Genomic DNA, 20,125 nt, shown 5'->3' with positions numbered 1-20,125 from the left:
AGATGATAAGCAAACAGCTATGCATGTTAATTAGTACCTTAGAAGGTGATAAGTACTCTGGAAAGAAATAAAGCAGTCAAGAGATGAGCAAGTGTGTGTGTGTGTAGGTGGTTGTAGCTTTAATCATGGTGATGAGCGCAGCTCTCACCTAAGACAGTGGTGATGCGGTAAAGACTTGACAGAAGTGAAGAAGCTGGCCGTGCTGTTATTTGGAGGAAAAGTATTCCAAGGGTGCTGCAAAGGCCCTGAGGCATGGAGACTGGGATGAGCAGAGAGGAGAATAGGGCAGATAAAGTCAGAGAAGCAATGGGAAGGGCAGGTGCAGACCAGGACTACAGGTCATTGTCAAAATTGTGGCTTTTACTCAGGTGGCAGGAAGCTATTAGAAGGTTCTGAGGTAAGGCATGGCATGATCTGACTTTTACCAGGATCCCTCTAAGGTACAGGTTGGCAGAGTGGAAGTGGTGAGAAGTTGCCAGATTCCACATATAATTTGAAGATAGTGTTTTCAAGATTTGAAAAATTGAAAGAGATATCCAGGGTAATTCCAAGGATTTTTGGTGTGAGCACCTGAAGTGACATAGTTGCCTTGAATTGAGATGCCGCTGGGAGGAGCAAGTTGCAGAAATATTATCAGGGGTTTGGGTTTTGATTTGTTAAAGTCTGCAAGGTCAAGGAGGCTGCTGGAATATGAATGAGTCTGGAGTTCTGGAGAGAAATCCAGCCTGGAACTGTGCAGTCTTCTCGTTACATATGGTAGTTAAGTTCTGTGAAGTCCCGTGAACACTGAGTTAGTGAAGACAGCCACTGCTCCGAGGGAAAGACAGGCTTAGGTTCCTGTGGGCCCCTGATCACATTTTCAGCAGCTGATCGATACCTACCCTTGTTTTATGTGTGTTTCTGTTCAACGACACCTTATTTAATATTGTTGTTGATTTATTAACATTGAACTCATGGCCAACAGCACATGACTCGTGCCTGAACAAACCTGGTCAGACACATGTGTGTTCTCCATAAGGCACATCCAGGCCTTCCTGTGCTGAAGAATCTACCCACACTTCGGCATTATAATTGGGGCCCATCTGAAACAGTGAAGTCAACAAAACGCACCACAATGTGAAAAATGTGGCGCTAATTAGATCATGAAAACAATACTTGTTTACAGTGTGAGAGCCAAAACAAGAGGGCAGAGCACTGCCGCTTTGACCTCACCTGGGAATGTGCACCATGGGCAACTTAAAGGTTTAGCCACTCTACTCATGTCCACAAATGACCACGAAAGCATCACGTATGGATTTGGGGGCTAGAAGTAAATTTTAGTGAGTAGGCAAATTAAAATGTATGGAATCCATGAGTAATGAGGATGGTCTGTGTTTGGGAGCTGAAATTCTCTGGATGCATTTTAAAGCCAGGAATCTGGATAAGATTGCCGGCCGGGTGGGTATAGATGGAGGACAGGAAAGGCCCCAGGGCTGAGTCATGGGACTCCAGGGTCCATGGAGTCAGCAGCAGGTTAAGTAAGAAGAGAAGCAGGGAGTGTGGCATCTGGAAAGTGCGTCAAGTTGGAGAAAGTACCGTGCCAGTTGTTGCTACTAAGTCAAGTAAGATAAAGACTGAATGAGTATTGATCATTGGTTTTGGGGATCTTGAATTATAACTTAACTAGAGGCTCAGTGCACAAATTCGCCCATAGGTGGGGTCTGGCCTGCCTGCCCCGATTGGGAGGGGGTTGGTGTTGGGAGGGTGATGGAGAGCGGGGCCAGCCTGGGGGAGGGGGGGTGGGGGGGTGCAGGGGCAGTTGGCCAGCTGGTCCACCCCCTGATCAAACTCCCAGTTGAGGGGACAATTGCTATTAGCCTTTTATTATATAGGATTATGACTAATTATGTCTGTGAGAGCCTGGCCATCAGAGAAATGCCAAGAAGAAGGTAAAACAGGTCTTTGCAAGGAGACCCCAGCATGTCAATCCTGTGGATAGACACAGCCAACTCCACCTGCCATGGGATCTTGGACAAAGAAGCCACAGCCTCATTTCTTCTGGGCAGTTTTCCATTTGACCAAAGCAGAGCCCAGCCATGTGACATCTGTGAGGCAGAAGAGAGAGAGTGTTGTTCTCCCCTCTGACTCAGGGGACACTGCTCCACTAGCCCAGGTCAGGAGCAGAGGGTTGCTGACTGCTTTTAACTTTAGTTCAGACTCCTTCTGGGTAGAAGTGTTGTTTCAATTTGTGAACACTGTTGTTTTGTTGTCATTGTTACCTAAATGACTATTCAATTGAATAGTTAATTTTGGCAACATCAAGATTATTGCTTCAGTTTAAATTAGCTCTCTAATAATGGAAAAAATACTAAAAAATGGCTGTTTATCCCAAGTATCCCAATGCACATAGTGTCATAGAAGAAGGCAAAGGAATCTGAGCACTTGAACTTCACCCTTTGCCCATAGCAGCTGCCCAGATCATACATGCCCTTTATAAGGAGCCATGACCCTTGCAGATTGTCACTTCAGCAGGAATTGTGGGCATCTCTCCATCCACAAGTGTTGAGTTCCTACCACAGGCAGCACCGAGAGCTCCTCCACTGGAGGATGGCAAGTGGGCAACACAGATCCACACAAGCATGTTTCCAGTGTCAAATCACTGACATAGTTTAGAAGCAACATCCCAGATACAGGTGAGATAGATCAGCAAGGGCCGGAACAAAGGGGAAAGCCGTGGCAGAAGCAGGATTTGAAGGAAGGGTAGAAATCAGGGGAAGATGAGGAGAGTTAAAGATGCAGGCCAGCAGGAGAACGAAGGCCTGAGTTATGATTCTTGTATGGTCTGGGAGAAATGAACAGGCTCATTGGGCTTGGAGAGAGGGCGTGCCTAAGTACTCGGAGATAATTTAGGGGAAATGATGGGGCCACCTGGTGGAAATCAGCTCATCAGGATGCATGGTGACCATCGCTATGGTATTGACCTGGATTTAGATCCGTGTAATTGAGTTGGGTAGAACATTCCCCTCTGTGTCACCCACCAGTAAGGGAGAGAGGCAGAGCTAAGAATGTTAGGAAAGTTACTGCTCTGCAAACACTAATTAAAACATCCAATGGGGCCTCCTGAATCCCTGAATAGAAACAGAAAGCGCCCTTTCAGTCAAGCAATTATGAGACGAAAGACACACCTACTCCTATTTGGTAGAGGAAAGCCTGTTGACTAATTTCTTGATACTGCTATTTGCACACTCACATGATTTCTCAGATTCTGTGGGTCTAGTTCTGTTTTCAGAAAGAAAATTAAGGTAGTTTAAAAGAAGCCTTTGCCTATAGATTAAGTGACAAAGTGTCTCACCAGCGGCAGGCGAGCCTGTTCTCTCTCACCAGCGAGGAGATTCAGGAACCAAAACTGCACTTAGAAAAGGGGGAGGAGGTTGGGGCATGCTGGCTTTCACGTCTCTGTCCTGTGTTTGAGTTACATGACACTTTCTGTTTTCATAGAGCCTTACTGAGTGATATTGCCTGTCTCTGTTCCCGTCTTCACTCAGAACAGACAAGAACACGTGGATTACATTGATTGACACCACCCATTTACATCCTCTTCAGCAACCTAGGTCAGGGCAGTTCCTTTCGTCTTTTTCCATGGTTCCTCTGTTCCCTTTAACCCTCACTCTTCTCTGTAGCTGTTTTCCCCCAAAGAACTTGATTTTCATTTGTTCACTTAAATATCACATTGCAGTACCCGGCTATAAGCATTACATCATTGTTCTCATTCTCTCAGACTGTTAGTGTTGAAACAAGATTTTATATAACTGACAAATTGGCATACAGGGCACAGACAGGTGGGCGGAAGACTCAGATAAGAATTTTCTCTTCTCTCTCTGCAGCTTCTCAGTGACAGCCAGCCTCACTTTATCACACCCTGCTGTAACCAGGCCCCATTTGTTAGAGGGGATGGCCCCTAAGCCGGGGGGCGGGGGGGGGGGGGTTGGGGGGGGGCGGGAACGTGTAGATCCTGCTGCTTTTATTACCCTTGACACAGTGAGCATGGATGGGGACAGCTCACTATCAGAGTGTGAGCAAAGTAACCCACCCTGCCTTGGAGGAGCCCCCACTCCACACATCCAGTCCCACTCACTCACTCCTAACACTTCTAAAGCATGTCTCATCCTTCTAGAATTTCTTAATGCTCCCCTCGAAATCTTTGATATTGGGATGGAGTCTCATAGTTTCTAAACTGTTCCATTTTGTTATTTTTCTTTGAGTGATTAAAAACCAAAATATTGGAATACTCTGCCTGTCTTCTTAGTTTTGAAGTGTAGCTTCTTATCAGATTTCAGAAGCTAGGAGGGGCTTAAGTGCAAAGCAGTCCTCCCATTGTGGTCACAGCAGTTAAGGCGGAGGTTGAATCTTGGGAAAACCCGTAAGGATGGTCTCAGGATTCTCTGTTGCCACGTTGTTCTGAAACGCCTTACTCAGAACATTCTCTTTCCTCATCCCACTGAATTCCAGGTCTCTCCCACACTTTCACACACCACCGCCCTCCCATTTTCCACTCCCTTCCCATTCTGTAGCCTCACTCCCCACCCTCCAGCCACGGTTTGGCTTTGGCAGCATTTGAATAGTAATCCAGCTCCGATCAGAGTGGTAACTATAAACCAGGATGGTGCTTTAATGGGGACTTTTCATGCCTGTGGTAAAATTCAAGAGCTACTAGGAAGATCAGAGTGAGCTGCTCTTTTGCGAAGCATTTTTAGTGCATTACAGCTCTAAGGGCAGGATGCGAAAGAGAGCAGAGCTTTCAAGAAACTTCCACTTTTAACTTTGGATTGCAAGTAAACCACAGGCAAGGAGCGATCCTGTGTTTCAGCTGTATTTCTGTTTGCCAGAATGTGGATTACAATATCCTAAGCCCAAGTGAACTAACACCTTTTTAAGATGCTCTCATTGATCTGGTTTTTATTTATTTGTAATATCCCTGCTGCTGAAAATTCTACTATTGACAGGAAGTAGATCTGACTAAGCACATTCAATATTACCTCCTTGTTATAATGCGGTTCTTACCGACACCCAATTCTCCTCTGAAATGTATGCCTGAATTTTATTTTCCTTGATCTTAAGAACTTTATTTACCCTGTGAGAACAGGCCACAGCGAGGTGGAGCTGTTCCTTCTCACCCCCTGTGGACACTCCTCAGGGACAGGACACTGTCTAGGATCCAAGTGTCTAGCCCTGGACACAATCCCTGGTGGCATTCCTCAGCACGAGGGGAAGCACAGCTTCCATTTGAGCTCTTTTCCACAAAGGCCTGGCTCCAGGACAAAAGTGCAGGTGCCCTTTAAGACAAGAAACTGAGGTGTGGGAAGCGAATGAGGTCTCCGAGGTCCACTGGCACAGACCAGGCCGTAATTCTGTCCTCTGAGTCAGTGCTGGCTGAGGTGACAGAGGTGATGCCCTCCATCCATGAACAGTCTTAGGGTGTTAAGGCACTCTCATGGAAGTTCAGGCTCCCGCTAGGCACCTGCTTCTCTGCGAGGCTCCTCCTGTGAAGACCCCATCACACTTACCAGCCTGCCTGGCAGAGAACTTGAATCCAGCCCCTAAGGGTTGGGATCATTCATGAGCCACTTGGGAAAAGCCATGATATTGAAAGAAGCCTTTACTCCCTCTGGCCATGACTGACTTCCATCTCTGAGGGCCTTTCCTCCCCACTGTGACATGCATGAAGTCAGAGTCAAAGGCCTTTCTCCTTGGCCTCTTCAGGGAGGCGAGGCCAGGCAGCAAGAGAAACAGATGAACCTTAGACTAAGCCATGGGCCAGCAAGTCGCCTGTGCCAGCCTCTTCTTGCTCACATCATCGGCTGCATGGCAGGTTGGACCTTTTAAACCCATTTGGAAGACAGAACCTCCTTCAAAGACAGAGTTGCTGTTAACCTTGGAGTCTGCTCAGCTCTGTCTCAGCAGGAGGGGGAGATGGCAGGAGTTTTACACACTCCAAAGACTGAGGGACAAAATTAGAATATGCCCATTTTTATAAGTAGTCTTCTGGAACAATTTTTTCTAACCTCCCTTTAAAAAAGAATTATAACTGGAGCCAATGAAAACAAGATTGGTTAGAGCTGGGCATTGCATCCTTATAGCTACTGAAAGGATGGGAGGGGACTCAGGGTGATGGACAAGGTAATCTTGATGACACCTGGCCTGGAGGTAAGAGAGTGTGGGGTGGGGGCTGGAGGGGGGAGGGTACAGAGGGCCCTGGAGAGAAAATATGGAAGGAATAGTCTCCCTCTTGCCTCAATGAATGCAGATCCATAAAGGTGCCATGGCAAGCCAGAGTTCCACGGCCATCACAGGAATCTCTAATATTATGACAAATTGTCCTGTTTCCAAAGCATTGTCTGTCAACATGAGGAGCAGGCGATTCCTGGGCTGCAGTGTCCAGAATGGTGCCTGGATAGAGTGAGGACTGTGTAGACAGGTTGGTGACTAAGTGAGCAGAAAGATCAATAATCAAATGAACAAAGGGACCAACTGGACAGGAGGAGTATGTCGGGGGTTCTAAGGCTCCTTCCAATTCAGATTCAAGTTCTCATGCCCTGTCCTTCCATCGCACGTGGGCCAAGCTCAGTCCTGACTTCTGAAGGCTTTAATCAAAAGGGTGAAACACCTTAACTTAATGAATCACTTCACTATTTTGAGTTAGAATTGAGTGAAAAAAACAAATGATTTCAAGGATCTACCTGTCCATCCTTATTTCTAGACAATAGCTTTTGCTTGTATGGTTTTACCAACTGTTCTTCCTTACATAATAACTACCACTAATGATATCTATAACTTGTTGTGTGCTTATTATTTCCTGTAAGCCACATAATAAGTTTAAAAGTTGGGCTCTATTAATGTTCCATTTTACAGATGAGCAAACTGGAGGTTTAGAGAGATTAAATGACTTGGTCAAGTCACATATATAGTAAGTGATGGATCCTAGGTTTCCTTCACTGAGAAGGCAATGTGCCTAACTGTTTAAAACTTCTTAAATCCAGGCAACTAAAGTTGTTTTAAGTGAATATAACCTAAATTTCACATCTTTACCTCACATTTAATTCTGCAATGATCCTTTATATCCCCCCTACTGCTTCATCTTTACACCTGCTACTTTATTATTAGAATACATGAGGCATATTTTCACAGCTCCACTAGCCACAGCAATGTGCTCCCTCCACCCACCCACCCCCGCACACCCCCCCTTGCCACGCATCTTTCCCATTCTTTCCATTTGCACTGTCTCTATCATTTGACTGTTGGAGGTAACATATTACTTCCTTGGATATCTTCCGAGTTTTATTTAGAGTGAGTTAAGCTTAAAAAGCAATCACACCACTTCAAACTTGCCATGATCTTATCTGTCTCTGCCTGATCACTGCCCTCAGGAAGCAGTGGAGGCGGGATTACTCCCGCGGCTTGTGTCTGCACGGAGTGCCCAGACAGCAGCGCCATGGATGCAGGGATCAGGTCTGCCTTCTTCACCCCACAATCCCATTGCCTGACATGGGCCCCAACCCATTAAATGATGGCGTAGAGGGAGAAACACCACCTCGGGGCCATTGTTTCATTTTCTGGCACTGAGGGCTTCTCCTGCCACTCTGGAAATTGTGTCTCTGTCCCATGCCCACCGGAAGTGGTTATCTTTGAAGTACTGAGAGGAGTGGTACTCAAACATCCATAGAGGAGAACAAATTGCCTTGAACATGAGCTTCTGAGCTTGGGAGCAGGGTGGGCTCTCAATCTCCTCGTCTCTCAGCAGCACCTGCTCTTCAGGCTGCCTTGAGAGGATCCACCACTTACTATCTATCGACTGTAAGAGCCTGAGGATGGATGATTGTGGCCCCACTTTCACCCCTCCAAGATAGCCACTCTCCTTTTTTCCAGTTCGACTTCGTTAAGCCATTTCCTCTCATTCAGTAAGGAAAACAGGTGATTTAATTGTTTTTAAAAACAAGATGAAAGGTTTCTGAAATTTTTAATTTTCTTTTTGCAATCGCTGATATCTTTCCCTTTACCAGGAAGCCTTGCTCTAAATCAGTATATTTCAACTTAGTTTACAGAACACGTTTCCTATCAAGTGGAATTTTCCACTGTAGGTAGGTGGTGAGTCTCACAGCAGTAAATACCATTATTTTATATTTTAAACCTGCTGTTTCACTGAAGAGTGTGAGTTAAGCCTGAGGCTGAGAAGGACCACCTCTGTCCATGGGTAGCTTCCGCTGGTGGGATGCTCTTCTGAGGCTGCATGATTTCCGTGGAGATTCACTTCTATTTCCTGGTGTAAACAAAACAAGCCAGTATGATGCTATTCCTATCAGGAATAGCCAAGAACACTGAATTAATGGCCTCCGAGATTTGACCAGGCTGGAGGTTTTAAGAGATCATTTAACAAAGTATCTTTTCTGCCCTTTAACCCTAAAACTAGAAATTCTGAGATCCTGTTAAAAGGTTTTATGGAGAGCAGCATGAATGTCAAACGTATCTGCACACAGAGCACTGGGGCTAATTCTGTCTCTTTAATCCCCAAATTCATGTCAAAAATCATTTGCTTAAGGATAGGTATTTAGTGATTGATTTTATACCTAATACAGGCACTTCTCAATTGACAGTTGAATTCCAAAATTAATTTGTTGCCCTCCCTCTTATTTTTTTTTCCTGTAACTACTTACTAAAAATATTTGAGGCAGCTAAGTTTATTTGTAAATCACTTGTATGGAATTTGGAAAATGTTTTCTTATAGAAATAGCTGTGTGTGTGTTGAGTAGTTTGGGTTCAGCTGAAAAACCATTTGTTGAACAATCACAATGTGTGAATCTCATTTGACAATGAGGTTCACACAGCAGTGAATGGATGCATAAGGTATAGTAGGAGCTTACAGCAAGGCTAGTGTATTATAGGATTTTGCTCAATGGACCTGGGAACCCAACTGCCCTGCCCAACCCAGGTAGAGCTGCCTCCAACCCAGCGCTACTTTCTCCTCCTCTAAAAGGCTGTCTTGGGCCAAGGTTAAGGGATAATCAGAAGGTGGGACCTGCCCTAACTGGTTTGGCTCAACGGATAGAGCACTGGACTGTGGACCTAAGGATCCTGGGATCAATTCTAGTTGAGGGTACGTACCTCGGTTGCAGGCTTCTCCCTGGCCGGGCCCTGGTTGGGGGCACGTGCTGGAGGCAACCAAACGATGTGTCTCTCTCACATCAATGTTTCTCTCTGTCTTTTCCTCTTTCTTCCACTCTCCCTAAAAATCAATGGAAAAATATCCTCAGGTGAGGATTAACCAAAAAAAGAAGGATGAGGAGGAAGAGGAGGAAGAGGAGGAGGGGAGAAGAAGAAGGAAGAGAGGAGGAGGAGGAGGAGGAGGAGGAGGAGGAGGAGGAGGAGGAGGAGGAGGAGGAAGTTGGACACTGACAGCCCCCAGGGATTGGGCCTTGAAACGCACTCAAGGAATCTCTGTGTGCCCTCTCTACAAGAGTCTTTTCCTTCTGCCATGGATGTGCGAGGAGCCCAAGCCCTTTCCTGCTCTGCCTTGGGGCTGAGGGCAATGCAAAAAGCCACAGTGCCTTTTAATGACTACTCTCTTTGTCCATAGCTCCAATTAAGTTATTTAATTAAAAGCCTCCTTCTATTAGAAGGTGTGTGTGGGGGGGGGGGGGGGCGAGAGTCATTGCCAACCTCCTACTACACAAGAATTCTGCTGGGTACAATTAGAAGAGAAAATTGTTTCTTCTTGATTAAGAAGTTCTGCGGCACCTGCAGGCAGCGTTGGGACAGAGGTAGAACTGTGGCGGGGCTCAGAGAACGCTTATCACTTTACAAGGCTCCGGATGGGCTGTGTTCTGGGCCTCCTCAGCCTGGGAGCTCATTTGTCTTCTGAAAGTTTATAAATTGGATGCTATGACTTTTAAGAATTACAGCAGGAGTCCTGCCAATGGTGTAAGATGGATGACACAATATAAAGGAGTTTCGCTGGTTCTTAAAGTGGAAACTAAAGATCAGATCTGATCTAAAAAGATCAGAGTGAGAAGTAGACTCTCCAAGTGGGACATGCTATGGAAAGGGATCAAGAAAATGGTAGGAGATGGGCCAACACCTGGTGAATTAGACACCTGGGGAAATAACGGAACCAACTACAGAACACAGAGCAGGAGAGAAAATAGCCTGGCTCCGCTCAGGAGTTCCTTATGACTCGGTCACCATATGAGATTGTCGAAGGATTTGAATGTTGCCTGAAAAAAAATTTTTTTTCAAGAATTACTATGAGATGAAAAGTAGCTACTTAAAGTGACATAGCAGGCTTGTTCAAACAATGTCCCAAAGAAAATTTGGTTCCAGAATCACAAGTAAAATTAGATTTGTATGTGTGCTGTGATGCAATTTTTAAAACATTTTAAGTTGGTGAAAATAATATTTCCAAAGCAATTGGCTTTTTCTTTTCTGTCATTATATTATACTTCCTGCTTCACCCTCTGCATTTCCAGTGCAATTAAGACCTCACCAGAAGACAAGTGGTTCACTTGCCACTAATTAGTTTAAAAATATTTCTAGTTTATTGTTTATATAATCCAGATAAAACACAACACTAAAAAGAACAAGAAGTTTGGCACATGGACACAGACTTGCACCCCCAATATGTGACCCTGATATTTGTTAATAATATAGAGCTTTCCCCCAATATCCATGTACTGACCCTGGCATCATTTTGTCAGTGGCCTCTTTTGTCAATTGCCATAATAGAAGCATCTGAGACAGATCCAGATATCTTTTTTTAAAAAAAAAACCCACATATTTGATGTTATGAACTTTAACATTTAAACAAAGTCCCATATTTTGAAAAGAATATGTCATCTGCGGCCTCAAGAATCTTAACATCTCAATTGACATTCTGGTCCAAGTCGCATAAAAATCAGCCACTTGCTTTTCAGGTCTGTGCAGTGCCCCGCACAGCTCTCTAAAAGGCGGAATCTGCCCAAGTGTAGGTGAAATGCTGTGTGCCTCCTGGACGTGTGGGCTTCTGGAAGAAAACCGTGTCCTTTGTTCTTTGGGTTTCTGAATGATAGATGGTAGCCAGGAGGAAGACAAGGGGGAGGATGTTCTTTTAAAGAATCATCCCTCGCCCCCCTTCCCCCCCAGCGCTGGGAACTGTGAGGACCACTGGAGAGAACACAGCATAGCTCCTCCTTGGAGCGAGACCTGGTTTGCAGGGGCCACGTCTCTTTTCCCCTCTGCACATCGTGGCTCGGGGTGGGCCCAATCTTTGCTCATTAACTATGGGATCAGCTGTCCTGGGTGCTGACAGCTTCCTTCTCCACCTTCCTGTCGCCTGTGGCACCTGGCACATGGCGTGAGTCTGTGCTTGAAATCTTGTGCAAACGTCCTCGTGCCTCTTCACTCTGACATCTGCTCTGTGGGGTGTCGGGCCAGGCTGGCCCTTCTCCCTAAAGAGCCCTGCAGACGTCAGCTTGGCTCTGTCTCAGGACACCTGCCCTCAGCTCTGCCAGGAGGTGAAGGTGGGTCCGACGTTCTCCCGTGAGCCTTCTCTGACTCTTTTGAACTTTTTATCAGGCCACGAGGAAGGCCCCAGAGGCTCAGACATGTGCCCCTTGCAGAGATCCAGTCACTTCCCACCATCTGTGCCCGTGTGGCCACTCAGACCAGAGCATCAGCTCAGAGAGAGCAAACCTCCTAAATCAGCAAGACATTTACGGGAGGAATGGCTCCCTTTTGTCAGCCGCTATAATAGAAGTGTCTGAGAAATATGCTCTTAACAGTTACAGGGAAAAGGAAGTAGTGATGCAGCCAGCTCCCAATTATCTGAGGGCCACTTCTCCAGTTTGCGAGCTTCCTTTTCTTTATAGTCTCATTTCTTCTTTTGCTACTGTGTTCATTGTGAACACTGCAAGGAAAGAATGTACGCATTTATCTGTTTTGCTCTTGTTAAAAACAAATAGTCTGATCGGAAGTCTGAAGGAATTGGGGCTGAAACCTGAAATTAGATTTGGGGATTACCTGTGGATTGCATTCCTTGCCATCATAACTAGAAACACTCCACAGTTGCTTGTCTGCTTCCCTGTGCATGCTCAGGAAGATTTATCTTCAACAGAATGAAAGAGGATTTTGCTGTTAGTTTCTCTGCACAGGATTTTTCCTACAGACTGAAGAAACTCTGACCTTAGCAATCAGTGCATCCAGGCGGAAAGAACCGGGACAGGGTGAGACTGATGGGTTCATAGCTACTGTGTAGCGTCAGAAAATGAACTTCTCTGAGGCCCCTTTTTTCTCTCTGTCAGGGGCAGATAAGAGTAATTGTTAGAGCTGCTGACAGGCTCATAGTAGGAAATGTTTATGAATGACTAGCTTGAGGCCTGTCAATGCAGGCGCTTAGTCAGGCCAGGGCCCTCTGAGAGGAAGGAGGTGTGTTGCCCGCTCTCCTACTGGGTGCTTTGGGATGTGCTGGCCTCTCAGTCCCTCTGAGCCCCCACCTGTAATGTAGGAGCATTGTGGTAAAGATAGTTAAGTTGTTCCCGCCAAGGTCAAATCCATAGAACACACAATTCAGCCCAGGATGAGTGCCTTTTAAGCTATAGCAATTTTGGTTTTTCTACCCTCTTAATTTTTCGGGAAAGTCTATGCTGGAGACACCTCAATTAGATAAAAAGAAGATTTTGCTTGTGAAGATTTACTGTCTTTTCTTTTATTTACTTACTCTTTGCACAGATATGTATGCGAGACACTGGGTGGGTCTTCCGTATTGGGCTGTGCCACAGGGCCCGGAACAGAAAGTGTGGGGAAAGTGCACAATAAGCCCAGCCCTTGGGTGGGTGACTCCGGATGAACAGTGGGTTAGAACCAAGGAAGAGTGATGAAATAGCACCTTCCCCGCTTCACCAACAAGAAAATGAAATGACGATACTGACAGATAACCCACCCAAAATCTTAGAGAATGAACTAAGAGCAGGTCTGATGCAGGGTTTCCAAAACCCAAAAGACCTACGTGGGGGCCAGAAGTGCCTCCTTGAGTTGAACTGATTTGAGGGGAGGTCACATCCCAGGCCCTAAACAGAACATACCTTTTCTGGCTCTATTTGGTCTGAACTGCAGTGCCTAGCCCAGCACTCACATAAAATAGTCACCTATTAAGTATTTATTGATTGATTGATTGCATTTGATTGATAATCTATAGTCACACACACACACACACACACACACACACACACATGCTCATGCCTTCTTCTTTTTTTCTTGTTAGAAAAACCAACAAATAAAACAGGTCATACACCTCTACTCACTTTTAGAATCACATATAGCTCAGCCCAAGGAGAAGACTGAAAAAGAAAAAAACAAACCTAAAAAATGTCATGTGTCAGACATTTAACTCGCCCGGCTTGTGTCTCTGTGATTTCACAGCTCCCGAGGTCCTCGCCCAGAAACCTTACAGCAAAGCTGTTGACTGCTGGTCCATCGGAGTGATTGCCTATATCTTGTAAGTATTGCTTGCCACTTCGGCTTCTTTTTTCCCTTTTTTTTAATTGTGGCAAAATAGACATAAACAAAATTTACTATTTAACCACTTTAAGAATACAGTTCAGCAGTGTTAAGTATATTCATATTGTTGTACAATCATCACCACCATCCATCTCCAGAACTTCTTCATCTTCCCAAATTGAAACTCTATCCTCATGAAACAATAACTCCCTATCCTCCCCCTGCCCCCCCCCCCACACACACACACCCGTGGCAACCACCATTCTACTTTCTGCCTCAAGGAATCTGACTACGTATTCTAGGTTCCTCATATAAGTGGAATCACACAGTATTTGTCCTTTTGTGTCTGGCTTATTTCACTTAGAATAATGTCCTCAGGATTTAGCCATGTTGTAGCATATGTCAGAACATTTTTTTTTTGAGGCTGAATAACATTCCATGTTGTGTATATACTACATTTCACTTATCCATTCATAACATTGCTATACAGTAAACACAGGTGTACAGATATCTGTATTAGTACTGCTTTCAATGCTTTTGGGTGTACTTGTATACCCAGAAGTGGAGGGCTGGATCATATGGTAATTCTATATTTAACTTTTTGAGGAAAAAGTTACTATTTCCCAAAGCAGCACAACCATGTTACATCCCCAACAGCAATGCACAGGTGTTCCAATTTCTCCACATCCTTGTCAGCACTTGTTGTTTTCCACTTGCTGATAATAGCCATCCTCATAGGTGCAAAGTAGCACTTCATGTGGCTTTGATTTGCATTTCTGTTATGGCTGCTGATACTGGACATCCTTTCATGTGCTGCCTTGGCTTTCTGGGGATGCACATCACTATGAAAACATCAGGGTGTCCCTAAACGAAATCACAATGAGAAAAAATGTGATGGAAACCAAAATGTAGCCTTTGGATTCCTCATTTCTTCTCAGCTCACTTATTGCCACTCTCTAGAAATGCAGTCTGAGGTCATAGGCTCATTGCAGTTACTTCATGATGATCAATTTTGTTTTTTATTGTTATGTTTTATTGTGCTTAAGTCTACTATAAAGTTATTTTTAAGTTACAATTTCTTTTTCCAACACTTATTATTAAACATACTTTTATGATGGGTTTAGGTTAACTAGTTTCTGTAATTGATAGAAAATTAACTCTTTCTCCTCATTGTCCCCAAGAAAGGAAACATTTCCTAGCAGACAGAGCCCACTGCACAGTGAAAGACTGCGATCAGTACAGGACTGTGATCAGAGAAAGGTCTGACAGTGTGTGGCATCCTCAAGGAATGCTGGGAACACACACACACACACACACACACACACACGTGCCTCATTACTTGAGAAGAAAATGATCTTTCTATAGCATACATTCAGCTGGGCAGCTTTTGTAGACGACTAAGATAAAAGAACGGGGGGTGGTGGAGGAACCAGTTTAGGGGGTAGGTGAGATTAAGCATTTCATTTGGGGCATGTTAAACTTGAGAGCCTGTTGAGATATCCGTGGACTAGTGTATGCACACATGGAGGTCAGAGGTCTAGGGAAGAGATACTGGCGTATGGGTCTGGGTATGATTTGAACAGTTCTGCATCCAAATCCTTATAAGTATACGATAAATTATTTGACTGGATTCAAGTCTAGCATTAAGCAAAGAAAAACTGTATTTCATTATATCTATTTTAAATATAAACTTGCCAGTTACTTGGTCATTACTAGCTTCGCTCCAGGGCTTCGTCTCAGGTTGATTTCATGACTGAGTCAGAATTGAACTGGCAGCCTGGGCTTCTGTTTGCCTTGCTGCCTTCCAGAGCCCGGAGCCTCTCAAGCAGAGAATGAATGGAGTTTGGATGCCTCAGTTGTACCTTCCAAGATGTTCAGATCCTTGAGTGATAGGCCATATCCTGGATATAATTGCTGCATAATATGGCTATGCTTGAAGAGCCACTAGTCTCGAATATATCATTATCGGTGTCAACAACTACCATGTCTTGAGTGCCTTTTCTGTTCCAGGCACTGTGCTAGGTGCTAAAGATAGCAAGATAACAAAGGCACGATGCCTCTCATCAAAGTACTAACAAGGTATATGGTGGGACAAGAAATTCCATGAGCAGACTAAGTGACATGCAGGGAGGCCCGTGTACAGCTGTAGACGTTCCTGGGGTGAAGCACCACTGAGGACAGGGACATTCAGGAAGGAGGAGGCACCATCCCAGGTATGTGTAGAGGCTGGAGAAAACTTGCAGAAGCAAAGAGAGAGAAGAGAGCATTCTGACCAGGGGAGAGACGCAGGCATAGGAACGGGTGCCTGAGGCATGTTTAAGGGCTGATGTAAATGTCCTGAAAAAGGCCTGTGGTCGGTGTTCTGGGCACAAAGCTGGCTCTGAGTTGAGTAAATGTTAGAAGTTAGAACTCGTGGGTATCGGCCTCAGACTCTTGCTATTTCCCACTGACCCACTGTGCCCGGACTCCCCATTCCCATCCTTCATTGAAGAGTGACCAGCACTCACCACCCCAGGGAAGCCAGGCATCCCATGGGGCTCCCTGCCGAGCTCTTCATTCTTCGCATCACCTGTGATGGAGAGGTGAGCCCCTGCAGGGTTTTTGGAGGCATTTTCATTTGACAGGCTGAGATATGAGATTGCAGCAAAGGGGGCTGGGACAGGCCACAGCACCAAATTTTCTCCTCTCCACATGCCATGCAAACGTTCCTCATTTTGCCGGTGCAGCGACTTGATGAATTGGTTCTCTATTGATCTCCACGCTCATTTCTATACTATCCATCATTTGGGAGGAGAAATATCTTTCCTATTTGGGGGACTCGTTTTTTTTTGTTTTTTGGGTTTTTTTTAAATATATTTTATTGATTTTTTTTTTACAGAGAGAAAGGGAGAGAGATAGAGAGTTAGAAACATCGATGAGAGAGAAACATCGATCAGCTGCCTCCTGCACACCCCCCACCGGGGATGTGCCCGCAACCCAGATACATGCCCTTGACCAGAATCGAACCCGGGACCTTTCAGTCCGCAGGCCGACGCTCTATCCACTGAGCCAAACCGGTTTCGGCGGGGGGACTCGTTTTTTAAAGCACATGTGAGGGGTCCTTTTCCTGCCAAGAATCCCCTGTGGGGATCAGGACTTGCAAAAACATCTCTGCCTGCGGAGCTCAAGCTACTGGGAAGGGCTGAGGGTGGAGTGGCTGGACACCCTGGTGAGCATGCTGGTGTCCAGTCTGACGGGGTTGGCTCAGCCAAGACAAGTTGCAAGGAAATGAATGTCCCCACTCAAAATGAGATTAGCATTTCGTTGACCAAACTTGATTTTGTGATTGCTCGCAGGCTGCTTTCTTCTCACAACTCCAAGGGGAGAGTTTAATGATCACTTGCCTAAATTATGCTCGGGAATACAACATGCTATGGAGAAAGGCAGCGAACTTTCGCTGATACAACCACTGAGGAAGATCCTGAGGAGATTAGGCATTAGAGTGTTGGGCAGGCTGGATGGTCAGAGTATACTTGCCATGGGTGGTGAGGGCACTTACCCATGCTGTGACCTAGACCTGTGTGCCCAAAAGAAGCTCCAGGCAAAATACTAGGGTAGCCCCTTATTTTTTGACTGGCTTCCTATATTGTTCAGTTTTTAAAACTAGGCCATATAAATACCGATTGGCCAGTATACACAGAATAATTAGTTTTTTTAAGAGCGGAACTGAGAATGCCTGATGTCCATGCTATGTTCATTTTCTGAGACAAAGGATGGCCTTCACCAAGGTAGTCACCTTTACTTTAACACAGTGACAGCTGCCTTTTTATAGATATACTAGAGGCCCAGTGCACGAAATTCATGCGCGGGATGGAGGGGAGCCTCAGCCCAGCCTACACCCTCTCCAATCTGGGACCCCTCGGGGGATGACCCCTCGGTTTAGATGTCTAAACCGGCAGTCAGACATCTCTCTCATAATCCTGGACTGCTGACTCCTAACCACTCACCTGCCTGCCTGCCAGATCGCCCCTAACTTCCCCCCGCCTGCCTGATCACCCCTAACTGCCGCCCGCCCCCCCCCCCCGCCAGCCTGGTTGCCCCCAACTGCCCCCCCAGCTGACCTGGTTGCCCCACGCAGCCTGTTCAGTCGTCCGTTCAGTTGCAATGGTTGCTTAGGCTTTTATATAGATAGATATGTCCCTGGAGTAGGACAGGACCCCAGCTTCAGTAGGAGAGAAGATGGCGTGATGACCGAGCCCCGGGAAATAACCAAGCCTGGGTATTATGATGGTCGTTACTACCATCAGTATGAGGAGTGTTACCACTAATAAGAACAGTTAGCTGGCATTGCCACAGGCAGCAACCATCTCACTATATTCATAAGCTTTGCCAAGTGGGGCACATGCCTCATTCAGGCTGCATGGGCCCGTGGTCTGGACATCGGCTTTAGAAGTTTAGAAATTAAATTAGATGTTTATTCATTTTGCTTAGACGCTCATAGTGAATTGATTCAAACTAGCCAAACTCAAAAGAGATTTGAAACCGGAGTGTCAGTTCACTAAATCATAACAAGATTTGTGTCCTGTGAGGTGATTGGAGATGCATGTCATCACCCTCACAATTTTCCTTGATAGGAAACATTCCGTGAGAAAGCAAATTAAAACCAGAAGTTTCCCTTAAGAACAAGGAATCAGAGCAGCGGAGTCGATGCCTCAGCAGTTTCCAGGGGGCCTGCAGTTGTCTCAGGTCACCCTTCTCCCCGAAGGGCATTGCTGTCCATGGACACAGCTCCTCCTTTCGGCTCATCAGAGTGGCTGCAGCTGATCATTCTTACCCCCTCCCCGCCCCCGCCGGCTCCTTTCCTGCCTAAAGTCCAGCCAGCACCCCACTTTTCCTTATTCTAGCTTCATCTTGTTCATTTCGGCAGGCATTATAATTCCATGTTTACTGATTCGATTTCACTGACTGCATTTCCATGCGGCTGCTTTCAGAAAGGGTTTTCAGAAAGGTGCCTGATCGCCCTCCGCATTCTGTACTGAGTGGGCCCTGTGGTGGCTCACTGCCTTTCTTAGCGTCAGTCTCAGACACAAGTGCTTCTTGACCAGCTTTCAGCTTCGTTCGTGGCCTGTGATCCTTTCTCCTCTGCTTGGTTCACCTATAACCTGTTCAGAAATAGTCTAACATAAAATACTCTTTGGTTTCAAAAAGTGGGTGCAAAGCTATGCACAGTGGTGATGCAGGGAATTTTACAAGCTGTGCAATTGAGATTAAGAAAGTCTGCAGTTTAGATGATGGTAGGAGCTCCTTCCTGCCAGTGACTTCAGGGAAGGTGAAATCCACCAATACTTGTGACTTTGTCTTTGCAAAGGCCCTGGGGTAGAGAGGGCGCCTGGAGGGAGAAGCAGGAAGGAGCTATCTCATCTGCATCACTTTTATACTCTGAATGGTACAGCTTCAGGCTGGACGGAAGTATTTCACCCCCTCTGCTCTCCTGCATTCATCCCAGCCTCATCTCCCGGAAGCTGCCATCTAGTAGCAGCTAACTGCTTCAGAATATTTATCCTGGAGAAGGGAAGGCAGGGGACTGACATTCACTCACGTAACTGACATGTATTGAGCCTAATATGTGTCGGGCAATATGATGGAGCTGCAGGGATGGATTCATTACCTCCTGGCCTTGGAGCAGCTCACTGTCTGCTGGAGGCGACAGTCAGTAAACACATAAGTTACATCCAGTCTTGCTAGCTGTCACTGAGATGGGAGGGAAGGGCTGGGAGAGCTCCCAGGGCAGGGCCGTGAACCCTGCCCGACTTGGAGGAGTGCTGCTCAAGAGGTGACCGTGATCTGAGTCTCGAAGGACTGTCTTGCAAAGCCATTGTGCAGGAGATTGATAGCTTACCCTTCAAGACCCAATTATGTAAGGATATGACATGCTTGCTGTGTTTGAGAAAAGATGTACCAATCCATCTGAAACCTGATTTTTAAAATATAGCTTGGGAGATTTGATCCAATTTGAACATTGGTATCTAAAACTTGGTGATGGGGAAAATAGAATTCTCTGAATTATCAGATTGTTAATTCACTAGTGCCATACTGAGCCAACATAAGAATCAAAAGAGGCCTTATTATTTTTTAAATGTGTACCCTCTGGAATGTACGGCAGCACACAGAGGCAGAAGAGAAGTAGTGCATAGAGAGTGAAAAGACCCAAAAAGTGCACAGAGGGGAAGGGCCCGCTCACCGGGGAGTACAGTAGCAAGTCATGAGTTCACACCACTGAGTCTGAGCTAGATGTGTGAGCAGAGATGGAGGTGGGAAGGGGAAAAGTTCCACTTCACACCAGTGAGTCAGGAAATGCTGGAGGTGGTGGGAGAACTTAGGAAGGGTGGACCAGAAGCGCGTGAGCCGGGCTAGACAGCCTTCTGGCATCTGCTTTGCTAGCCATGCTCTAAGGCAGCAGTTCTCAACCTGTGGGTCACGACCCCTTTGGCTGTCGAACGACCCTTTCACAGGGGTCGCCTAAGACCATCCTGCATATTTACATTATGATTCATAAAAGTAGCAAAATTACAGTTATAAAGTAGCAATGAAAATAATTTTATGGTTGGGGGTCACAACATGAGAAACTATTTAAAGGGCCAGAAGG

The 20,125-nt window shown here is 45.7% G+C and overlaps 1 protein-coding gene across 3 annotated transcripts in view; it reads left to right on the top strand.

Moving 5' to 3' along the window:
• The window catches only part of CAMK1D (calcium/calmodulin dependent protein kinase ID), a 385,556-nt gene that overhangs the window by 343,612 nt on the left and 21,819 nt on the right, over positions 1–20,125 (top strand). For all 3 annotated transcript variants that reach the window (XM_081087393.1, XM_081087395.1, XM_081087394.1), the window contains exon 6: positions 13,423–13,498. In XM_081087393.1, the coding sequence (XP_080943519.1) occupies positions 13,423–13,498 (76 nt within the window). The remainder of the gene's footprint in view (positions 1–13,422; positions 13,499–20,125) is intronic.

The sequence above is a fragment of the Myotis nattereri genome (assembly GCF_964212035.1).
Source record: "Myotis nattereri genome assembly, chromosome: 1".
Classification (NCBI taxonomy): domain Eukaryota; kingdom Metazoa; phylum Chordata; class Mammalia; order Chiroptera; family Vespertilionidae; genus Myotis; species Myotis nattereri.
Note: the sequence above shows the minus strand (reverse complement) of the source record. Positions and strands in the feature narration are given on the sequence as shown.